Genomic DNA, 12,245 nt, shown 5'->3' with positions numbered 1-12,245 from the left:
CTTTTATTTTTCATTCTTTCTTTCTATTTCATTGCTCAATTTGCATTTCATTTGTGTTAAACTGAATTGTTGTTTGTGTAGAGCTATAAAAAACTGTTTTCACTTTCGCAAATTAACAATAGAATTCAGTTAAGCACAGGTTCCCCACAGAAAGAAATGCACACACAAATATCAAATCACACATCGAATTTGAGTTCGAGAAAGACCCAAAAAAAAAAAAAAAAGTAAATCAAACAAATTATGCAGTCGGCTGAAACTGAAAGATAGACTAAGCTAAAACCGGTTTACACCTGTCCCAAAATTTAATGTGTGAATATATGTGTATATATATATATACATATATATATGAAAGAGCTGGCTATAGAATGCATAAATAATTTTCAAAACAAACTACAACAAACCAAATAACAAGACTTTGGATGAAAACAAATTTTGTGCTGTTGTTATTGTTGCTATTGTAAACAATAGAAATGCAAATTGACTGACGTTTTATGATTTGTAATGTTAATCATGCTGATGAATAATGCCAACGACAGAAAGAGAGAAAGAGAGAGAGAGAGAGAGAGAGAAGTAGCTATGTGGAAGGAGATGAGGGGCTTCCAGGGGAACCCTCGTACCAGCTTCATTAGTCAGCTCATCAAGTAGACAATAAAGCGAATGCATAAGCATTTATGAATATATTTGTACATACATATACATATATATATATATATATATATATTCAGAGATGATATATAATACGAGTGGGGAACGCATTATTGAAAACTGAAAGTGCCAAAATAAAATGCGGAAATACTTCCCCATATATGGCATATAAAGAGAATTATGAACGCATTGCGTTTCATATATGTATATATTATTTACAGATATCTATATATCAATATCGATTCGCTGCATGTATATACACAAAAAGTAAAAGTTAGCCATCTGCCTGGCCAGTGAAACGGGCCCAAGAGGCGTGGCCAGAAATGGAAGACGTGCTGTTTACTAAATAGAAAACTAAGGAGAAAGAAAAAAAGAGAGATTCTACGGAAATGCGTCAAGAAGTTTCTGTGGGTGGCTGACTCTTCCTCTTTTCATTCAGCCTAGCAGTCAATGTTAACATAAACACTGCAACAACAACAACAGCAACAACAACAACAATGTACGACTTATAAACATTGTACGCTCGAACGCTTGAAAATATATTTTGTTTATAATAAATGCGCTAAAGGCTTATAAAAATAAACGCATCAATTGCAATGCCGTCTAACAACGCAGCCTAAGGCCTTGCAATGCCGCTGTTGCTTCTCTTGTTTTTTGTTTTACTGCCCCTCTACTCGATTCTCAGCGCGCTTTGTTTATAAACTGAGAAATGGCAAATGTGTTTATCGAATGGCAGCTGGTAGATAAACTCACGTGGCTTGATTAATTGTGAAGAGTGAACTTACCTGGAAAGCAGACAGAGAACGAGAAAGAGATAAAGAAAGTTAGTGAATATGTGGAGAAAAGTTAGGTACACATATGCAAAATTTTAGTTATTCAGTAATTTTTGCTCTAAATACTCGGTTATATATGCTTGTATCGATTTGTTATCGATAACAGCGCCCCATTCAATTGTCATTCATTGAATATCACATTAAATTATCTTATCGCTATACAGATATCCCATAATTGTCAGCTCAATTACAGCAGGCAAAATTTATGATCTATATAAACCCCTAAACTGCACACGTCGCATTTGATTACATATTATCGATCGCATGATTAATCGATTAATCCATCTTTCCACATGGATTAGCATATTTTAATTAGAAATTCGCTCTGCATCACAACGCTTACGGCGCAGACAGCAGTAAATTGTCGACTCCCCATTGGGTGCGACTTCAAAGTCAATGTTCTGCTGTGTCTTCAACTTCTGCTTCTTCTTATAGCTCTACTCAGTGCAGTTGTTGTTGCAAGTCTGCTTCTGCTTCTACTTCTGCTTCTTCTTCTTTCTCGGTGGAATCAACGCTACCATCATAGCATAATGGCATTATCACAAGGCGACAACGATGACAACAACGTTGAAGGCGACGTGTGCAGCGAGTTGCATGACACGACCCAGCACACACACTGTTACACACACACTTATTAGTTTTTATGTATGTGTGTGTGTGATGCAAAATAGTTGGCTGCTGAGGCAGCTGCCGCAAAGACAGCGTCGTATGGAGTGCATTGCACCGGCAACAACTGTGCAACAACTTCTTGCGCCTGCCACATGCCCCAAGCCCCACTGCCCACTGCCAGCTGCCAGCTGCCTGCTTACTTCAGCTTCTGCTCCACTGGCAGCAAACAACGCGCAACTTTTATGCCCGTCGTCTGTGGTGCGCCCAGCAACGTTTTCTTTTCTGTCTCTTTATGAACCGAGTGAAGTTTTAATATTATTATACCACGTTGGGGCAAAGCAGCGAGACACGTCTCAGACTCTTGACTTATTTCGACCGCCGCGCAGCGCAGCTTTGCCACAAATTGCGGCGGCAAAAAGTGTGCCGCAAGCTGAGCCAAAGCCACCATTGCTGCTGCCGCGGCCGCTGGTCTGCCCGCTGGATGAGCAACTCGGACACTTGATTGTCGGTGATGATCCCCCTCATATTATGAGCAACTAAATCAAATGCAATTTCTCACGCGCTGACAAAACAAAGCCAATGCTATTTTTTTATGTGCGCCGTTGAATGATTGATGCATTTTATTTAAAGTAGTCATAAACAGCGACTGCAGGGGTAGACAATGGCGACCCCGCATTCCCTCGCCCATCGTTGCGTGTGGCACGCGTTTCCTTACACTTTATGGGAGCTGCGTTTTTATGGACGAGTGAATCAGTTTGGTGTGCAGAAACTGAAAGCGACCTCATTCGTGTTTATGCCACGTACAATATGGCTCGGGCCCTGGCCTGGCCAGGCCAGCCCGACCAAATGAGTCAAACACTAAAGAGCGATCGTGCCCAGTAGCCGGCTACGTGCTCGATCCCCGCTGCCTGATGTTGCCCCGATCGCTGTGCGGCCCTTCCGGTACCGAAAGAATCGATTTCTTTATGAACACAAAAGCGAACAAAAAACACAAACAGAAATGAGTTCGTTAACATCTTTGCAAAATATACATATATATAGTTGACAGCCTGGCAACATGTTGCCGCAACACGCCGCATGTTGCCTCATGGGACGGCTTATCTGCGCGCTGCCCTCAAAAGCATTTAACGATTTCCGTTAGCCGCGCAGGCAGCAACTCCTTCACACAGCTTGCCCACGCTGGCAGAGAAGAAAAATAAAAAAAAAATTCCAAAAAAAAGCTGAAGATAAATAAATAATTCGACTTGAGATTTTGCAAGCCGTGCCACAAACAGAAACAAAAGAGAAAAGCTAAGCTCGAGTTGTTGAAACTCAAATGCCCTAACATAGATATAGATGGCTATATAATTAGTTATCTAAGCTAAAATCACCTATAAGAATAGTAGAGTTATATATATAGATCTCTTTGTTGATCAAAGATAATAATACATATAATTTATCTTATTTAATATATACAAATTCTTAATATCATCGCCAAATTCTACATAGAAGAGTATTACCAAGTAGAGATGTTCCTCAACAATTTGCATGTGCCTTTAAAATATTTATGAATAACAACGACAAAAAAGCAGGCATTGAATTTTGGTAGGGTTAAAGCCTTGGGCATGTCATGCGACAGGAAATGAAGCTAATTTGCTGGCGGGGCGCGGCAGCTGTTTGGCCCAAAAGGAAGGAGCGCGCGTGTGCCGCGAAGACAAAGAACCAAAGCCAGAGCCAGGTTCAGGCAAGGAATTGGCCAGGCCACGTTCAGGCCAGGCCAGGCGACAGGCGCGGACTTTATATTTACATGCTTCGCCTTTATGGCAAATGGCGAATGGATAAAAACGCGTTCAAAAACGCATTCACATAACATTTTATGATGAGATGTCAACACACACAAACACACAAAGTATACATAACACAACAAAGGAAATTTCCTACAGCTATCTCGCTCGCTCTCCCGCTCGCTTTCTATGGCTTTTGTGCCTTTGCCTTTGAACTTGCCTGGGGCATAAATATACCAGCATACATGCATACAAATACATATATAAAAGCTTTTTTGAAGCTTACAACAGCTTCCCAAACACTGAGAGAAAAGTGTGTTAACGTTCTTGATATTAGTCGAGGCAACTCTTTATTTGGTTTTATTAATCATTCCTAAAATAAACTTTGCCAACAGCTAAAATTGAAGTATTCCAATTAGTGAGAGATTTTTAATTAGTTTACTTTGCTTGGTTTTTTTGTTAGTGTAGCACACAGTGGAATAATTTTCCACTTTTAGCACTGGGCAAACATCATGATCAAGCATTTTGCCACAATTTGAGTTGACAAGGGTGCAGGCATTGAAGGGGAGAAAGAGAGAGAGAGGGAGAGAGAATGAGTGGGTGGACTAAGTAAACATAGACACCCGCCCACGCGCCCTTACAATGTCAGCTGTGTCTGTGTGAGTCATACAACAGCCAACAGCTGTTGGCGAGGGTGGTGGCCCTTATCAAAACCATCCCTCGTCGTTCTGGGTGAGTCAGCAAAGCCTGATCTGAGGAAATGACTCAAAAGGGAAAAGCTTTTCGTCAACTGTCAAGCAGATAATGAAACGTGTTCCAAGCCGCTGAAATTGGAGCAGTCGCTGTGTTGCATGTGGCAGCAGCAACAACAAAGCATTGCTCGCCCTGACTCCCCATGAGCTGCAGGCGCTACTCCTGGCACTTGTCCACTTGATGTCAAGTGCAGCCAACAGTTGAAATGGAAATGAGACAGAATCTTAGCTCCACGAGGGTGGCTGCCAGCTGACTGTCTCTCTCTTTCCCTCTCTCTCTCTCTTTACCCACTCCTTCTCTCTACCTCATTGTTTCTCCAACGATTTGCAAAATAAAATGGCTTCACATTCGGCAAGGGCTCTTCTTTTGTTCTTTAGCTTTTCGGTTGGCCGTGTGGCAGCCACATGTCGGCATTAAAAGTCAGCAGGCGTGAATGAATTATGCGGTTAGCTCTTTGACTACATAAATCTCCAAAAGTAATTAATAATATTTTCATTTTTTTTTTTTAAGTTACAAAGCACAGGGTTAACAATAAACAATAAACAAGAGTGCAAAATGCAATCACAATAAGCCAGCCTTCAGCCACATCCTGAATGACTTTGCAGAGGTCTTATCAATGTGGTAACTTTAAACATTTAATTATAAAACTATTTATCAGCGAAAGCATAAACCAACACAAACAAACAATCGCATAGAACGCGCTTTTGCATAAATTCACAATTATGACAAACATTCTTTTTCTTTACTTCTTTGTTTGCCCCATTCATCATTTTGGTATTTTTAATTATTGAAAATAAATCTCGCCAGCGAAAAGGTATGCCTGACCATATTGAACACGCGCGCGTTGCCTCACTCGATTACAAAATGAAAGGGGTATATTGGTTTTCGAGCATAAAGTTAACATAGTGCTTTATACAATAGGGGTACTTTGACAGTTTGAAAGATAGGGAAGTGCAAAGATCAACATGTCCGAAAAATATAAAATTTTTCTTACTCTTTTGCTATTTCTTGCAGCTCAAGCAAGTATTATGCAGTCAGTTGCGCCCGATTGCAACAATCAATTTTTATATTCTGCAACCGCACCCCAAACATGGTCATGTTGAAGCCAACAACATTAATTTAGCTCTGTTTGCCGCCTATGGGCCAGATAAAATAAACAACACAGAAAACAGAGAGAGACAAGCCGAGAGAGAGAGAGACAGAGAAACCCACAAAAAAATAAATAAAATAATATTCTACAAGTTACCTGTCACGACGCTGTGTATCTAATATCCAAACAAATATTTGCTTATTAACCTTTGCTCGTATCGCAGCGTGTGTGTGTGTGTGTGTTTGTGGAAAGATAGTGAAGAGAATTAACAGACATATAGATATAGATATGTATGTATACGAACTACCTTTTGTTAGTTTTCAGTTACTTGATACCGCTTACTCCATTAAACTCTAGCAAATTATGAAATGTTATTAACTTTTAGCACAAGTGAGTGTTGTAAAAGCTCGCTGCATTTTCAATGCCTTTATGAGCACTGCAAATGCTCTTTGATCTATTCTATATTATCAGTGCGGCGATAAGGCGTATATTTCGATAAAAGCGTCAACAAATTTAATAAAATCACTCGCTGTCACCTTATGTATGAGCTTATATATACATCTATCTATACGTATATGTATAATTTTTATGAGCAGCAACAGGTTCATTTAATTTATTCACAGTCTACATATGCCTCAATAACTTAGCTGATAAGTTTCCTAGATTTCTCTGACGCATACATTACATTATTGCACCAGTTAAGCGGAAATAAATGCACATACATACATATATAGCATATATTATATATATGCACACATATTTATCTGAAAGTATGCCTTATGAATCATCCTTAGATGCTGACCAAAACAGTAAACTTCTAGGTAAAAATAAAGCCAAGAACTTCGCTATGCGCTGACGCATAATGTTTAAACAATTTAAATTCTTTGCCCTTGTGGGGTGTGGCGCCTAGGTGTTAATCATACAAAAGAAGAAGAAAAAACCACTCATAGGACAAATAAAACTAAATAAGGAGAGTGTAGGGTACTTTCTAAGATATAGACTTATAAATCTATCACAAAGCGATTGAAGAAGTCTAAGAGAAATAGCAATTGAGTTGTTTATACGACTCAGCGTTAAAGTCAATTTTTTAACTGTGAATGACGCATACAAACAGTCAGCCAAACATCGCGATTGTATATATACGTAAATACCTCGCCTTTTAGAGAAACAAATTCGTTGCGAATACATTCTCTGCATTTTAATTGATTCTTTATTGCTTGCAAATGATTAAGCGCCAAAAGCTGTACGTACACAATTATTTGTTTATGTTCATTCCATTCTAGCTTTTGGTTTTCTATTACTGTTTTTCAATTTGTTAAGCATTTATCGCTGCCTCCACTGGAGTGGAAAAATATGTTGGTCAAGCGATAAGTTGTAAAGGAAATGCGTACTACATAAAACAAAACCAATGTTTATATATATATATATATATATATATATACATTTATATTTACAAGAAAATGACTTCGCTTATCAACTCCAACGATTGCCGTACATGCCCTTATGGGAATGTGTTGCACATTTGATTTCTGAATAGCAAATCGCAGGCGCCGCGATTTTGAATGGCAACGGTCACAATTTGCATACGAAACGCATTGGCCAAAACGTATCTGATGGATACGCGACGCACGGACACAGAGCCAGCGGCAACTGCTTAATATGCATGCAGCACCAGTTGAAGGCTGAAGGCTACTGAAATCGATAGACAGCAGACACCACACGGCAACAACAACAACAGCAACAGCAATGGCTATTTTACAATGCACTTGGACAGTGTGAGTGGAATATGCAATTATCTTAGACTGCAAGATAGGCATCAAGCGAAGCTTCGAGAAGAGAACAAGAGAGAACATGGGAAAATGAGAGAACCATAGAGAGATTGGTTGAGCTATGGCTAGGGAGATAAACCGATAGTTAAACATATAGAGAGAGAGGGAAACACGCAGAAAAAGAGATAGTAACACAACCTCTCCGTAATTTGATTTACGGCTCTCATACATTTTTATTTTATATATCTTATATCTATAATATATATTTTATAAACTAAACATAAATCAATTTTATAATCGAATTTTCTTCTCGCAAAATCTAATAATAATTCTTGCTTTTCAAGATGGAAATATAGAAAATTGGCAAAAACTAAGCCGTACATTATAAATAAATGAATTTCGTCGTCCATGTTCATAGGGGTTTTTCCTAGATCTAATAATAATGCAACCCCTTGGACAACACAAAATGCGTCTTAAATCTGAATAGAGTAGAGTGCGGGAAATGTCAAGGAAAATTCACCGGATGCAATGAAATCAACAAGAGTTTTCGCAACCACCCGTCGCGTGGCTCGAATTGCCAACATCCTTGCCATAATCCCGAGGCGAACATGCGAGTTCTGGACTAATGCCACGTTCAAGCGCATTGCGAATGGCGCCAAGAAGTAGTAGCTGTCTCGCATCTTGGCAGCCCTCTGAAGGTCTCTGGCAATGGCAAAAATCGATGCTGGGATGCTGTGCAACAAAGAGAAAGATTTGCACTTAGGGTGCGACCCCAAGCGAATATATATATATATATGTATGTATGTATATACATAACTCTAATATACAATCAAAATGCGTTTCTTGACAACTTGGCCTTGAGCACATAAATCGCCGACGCCCCCAGGACCACGCCCGGTGCTTTAATTGGAAGCCGTTGTCGTCGCTGGGGACGCAATCTCTGCTGCCGCTGCCGCTGTTGCTGCATATGGAGGGGTGTGTGCCGCAATGTTAATCATGGCGCACACGTTAGCTAAATTAACGGCCCGACTGCAAACATTAATTGGAACTGCTAAAAGATATATGGGCCCAAGTTCTTGTCCATTTTTTAAGGCATTACATTCATGTCTGTCTTTCGTGAAACATAAAAACTCTTGTTTTGTGCTTGTCGACAATTTATTTTTAGCTATAAATGTTCATGTCATTAAAACTGAAATAGCTAGAAACGGCTAATAAAAAAGCTACCAAAACAAAAGACAAATAAGTTTAGAGTTGAGAGTTTGCTTTGGACTTTGGCTAAACACGGCGCGTTTCACATGCGAGTCAATGTCATGAAAACCTATTGAAAAACCGCCATAAAAAAAAAAAAAAAAAAAAGAGATTTGTTTACTTTAAATCGAGTTAAGTTGGAGGCATTGAACGATGAGTGGATTGGCAATTGGAGATTGGACAGTGTGAAGGAGTTAAAGGAGGAGAAACCTCGACCTAAAGACAATGAGATGGAGGGACAAGTGCCTGATGTGCGCTTAAGCAGCCGATCAACAACAATTTAAATATATATATAGATAGGAAGATATAAATAGGACAAGATGCACATACAATTATATAAGTAGAAGAAATACCAGATTTTAAAATGAAGGGAAGGAAAATTTAAGATTTATATAAATTACACAATAATTATAGTACAATATCTTAATTATACAAAGATAAAACTTTAATAGTAGCACATATTTTATAAATATATTATTATTATTTAGAATGTCTCTATTTAATTTTTATTTTTAATTAGTACCAAATTCCAATTACTATACAAATTATAAGACATTGCAATATTTGCTCATAACTTAAACATAGAAGAAATGTTTAAGCAGCTGAAATAACTGGCAAAAAATAAACAGCTGACAAACCAATCAAGAAACTTGAGATTTATGTGGAATAAATATCAATAAAAATATATGTAAAATAATTCTAAAAATCCAAAGGAAAATCAAGCTGCATTTCTATCATTTTGTAAACACTTTGACAGAAACTCGATAATAAATAATTCACATTGTCACAGCTGTGACCTACCCTAGGTCTAAATTTAGCCACAAAATTCTGCTGCCTACACCTGACTGCGGAACGTGTTTATCGAATCGAACATTCTTAGCACTAATCAATAAGTTTATTTAGATTATGGGCCAACGGGCACAGCAGCCCTATTTAATTACTAAACGCAAAGCCTGCCCTGGCCACCGCCCCCTCGCCCAAAACAGATTTTCAGTTGACAAGCGACTATTTTTAGCGTGTGCGAAAGAGATAGCAGAAGGTAGACGAGGGCGTCAACGAACCAAATGAAAGATAGAAAAAATAATAAAGAAAAAAGAAATTCACCTAAAATAACGACTGTTTTTATGACAATTTTATTTGATTTAATTTTTTTTCTGCTTTTTGCATATGCAAGGGGCCAAGTTGTAATGGACTTAAAGAGACGTCGGCGCATGCTTTAAATTTAATTAAAGTGAAAATTTTGTTCATAAGAAAAAAAAAAAAAAAAAAGAAAGAAAAGGAAAAAGAGTAGAAATGAAACAAAAATGCAAAGAAAGTTTTGTTGTTATTTCTTTCCTCGAGTGGCGCTTGGATTTGCTTTGGATTTTTTTTTTTTAGCTGCGGCTCGCGGTTTGGCTTTTATTTTGAATTTCTGATACTTATTTCTATTTTTATGCAGGCCTCGCAATTGACCCGCTTATTAGCCAGGCTTGAAGCTTGGAATTTGCATTAAATAAAAATAACAATATTTTCGTTTACGTGTTTAAATCAATTAAACGTATTTAAGACTCGCCTGCCTGCACACTTTCCTCTCTCTGTCTTTCCCTCTACCTCCCTCCCTCTCCCTCACTCCTCCCATGCTCTCCTTGCATGATATGCAAAATATTTTGTTTCCATGTCTCAAACAAAAGAAATGTTTCTGTTTTTTTTTTTTTTTTTATGGTGCAAATTGTTTATGCAAATTCTGAAATGTTTATGGCAAAAGAAATAACAATAATTGGCCACAGTAGCTACTGCTTTTTACTAATTTTTTTTGTGTTTGTTCTTAAACAATGAAACGCGATTGAGTTGTAAATTTCTGATTGACTGGGAGAAAACGCCTTGATGGATTCATCAATAGAATATTTGGACAATCAACTGTTGACGTCAAGGCAAAAAAGAAACCAATTGTATTCAACAACTATATATAAGTGAAAAGTTATGTGGTATTTAAATAATATTTAATATTAGTGGAAAGTATTTAAATACTAAAAATAAAGCCGAAAATCCGTATATGTATTTGTTATTGGGTAAATATAAATTTGCATATCTCTAGACTAGCGAGTGTTTGCATTAGCGAGCCTTTACTGTACTCTTGCAATTTTTCATATGTTATACTTTCATCCTAAATCCGAAATGCAAATAACTTCCTTTGCATTAGTCAGCTTTTAGTTTTGCAAACTATCAAAATCCGGAAATATTTCAATTGCAAAAAAGGTAAAGAGAAAGGGAAAGGGTTAAAAGCCAGTAGATAACGCTGACTGCGACTGTCTAGACATGCAATTTTATCCTGCCAGAGAGCAGAGCAGCGCAGAGCAGAGCTGCTGCGATGGCAATTTTACACACACACACACACACACAGACAGTCTGATAGTCTGACTGGCACACACCTACATAGAGATATACCGAGTTTGAGGGTGTGCTGCCGGCTGTCACGCAAAAACTACCCCCGAAATCGAAATCGAAATTGGAAATATAAAAAGAAATTGCATCGAACTGAATAGCAAGCAGTAGAAGGAAGCAGCCAAAGCGTGATAAGCACTAAAAACTACAAAGTCCAACCACCGCGCATAACAGCTGAAGCCGCAAATTTCAATGCAAAAGTGGGAGAAGGCGGGGGCGGCGCTCAGGTAAAACTCCAAAAAACGGGCGTGTCAGCAAACGAGTTAAGTAAAACTGGAAAAGCAAAAAAAAAAAAAAAAAAAACATCTGTGTGCCAAATGGCGGCAGGAGGCCGTGGAAAAACAGTTAAGAAAAAATCAGTTGACGGCTGCCTGGAACAGACCCAAAAATACAACAAAAAAATATAGAATTCAGCAGCAGCAACAAAAACCACAACGAGAAGAATTCCACGCTTGCGGCCCGCAATTTACATAAAACACGCAAAACCAGTTTTTTGTATCTTTTTTTTTTCTTCCGAAGTCATTCTGTTGGTCAAGAGAGAGAAAGAGAGAGAACAAAAACCAGAGCAAGAGAGCGAGCTCAACCTCGCGAGAACATTTCAAACATACGCTTGCACTTTAAGCTTGACGTACAACAAGCAAACAAGAAAAGAATAACACGAAACAAAAAATGAAATAAAATAAAATAACTACAACAACTTACCCATAGCTCAGTACCCCAACTCATTTTGTTGTTGGAGCTTGACGCTGCTGCTGCTGCGCTTTCTGACTCTGCCAGTTTCTGCTGCTGCGCTGCTTTAGCTTGATCCGTTTGCCACTGTTGTTATTGTGATTAGTGTTGTAAACAACGACGGAAGAGCGTGGGGCGAGAATAAAAAGAAGAGTAAAAACTGAGAATTTTTGTTTCGTTTTCGTTGCCTTTGCGTTTTTTCTAATTGTCTGTGAACGAACAACGATAATAACAACGACAGTAACAACAGCAAAAAGAAAAAAAAAGCGATTTCCAATTCTCAGAGTTTACACAACGACGCTTAATGCAGACGTGTCCACGGTCGCAGCAGCGACGCCGGCTGCGGCAGCGGCAGGTAGATCAAATGCTTAAGGAATTTGAATTG

At 38.4% G+C, this 12,245-nt stretch overlaps 1 protein-coding gene across 10 annotated transcripts in view; it reads right to left on the bottom strand.

Annotated features, from left to right (window-relative positions):
* Positions 1–12,040, bottom strand: part of LOC6582195 (formin-binding protein 1-like) — a 32,657-nt gene extending 20,617 nt beyond the window's left edge. For 9 of the 10 annotated variants that reach the window (XM_044009421.1, XM_044009424.1, XM_044009425.1 and 6 more), the window contains exon 1: positions 11,834–11,936. In XM_044009421.1, coding sequence (XP_043865356.1) covers positions 11,834–11,857 — 24 coding nt within the window. In that variant the 5' untranslated portion in view covers positions 11,858–11,936. Of the gene's footprint in view, positions 1–11,833 lie in introns of all 10 variants that reach the window. The other variant, XM_002007863.4, reaches the window with a different exon arrangement.
* Between the last annotated feature and the right edge of the window lie 205 nt (positions 12,041–12,245).

Source organism: Drosophila mojavensis, unplaced genomic scaffold, assembly GCF_018153725.1.
Source record: "Drosophila mojavensis isolate 15081-1352.22 unplaced genomic scaffold, ASM1815372v1 contig_74, whole genome shotgun sequence".
Classification (NCBI taxonomy): domain Eukaryota; kingdom Metazoa; phylum Arthropoda; class Insecta; order Diptera; family Drosophilidae; genus Drosophila; species Drosophila mojavensis.
Note: the sequence above shows the minus strand (reverse complement) of the source record. Positions and strands in the feature narration are given on the sequence as shown.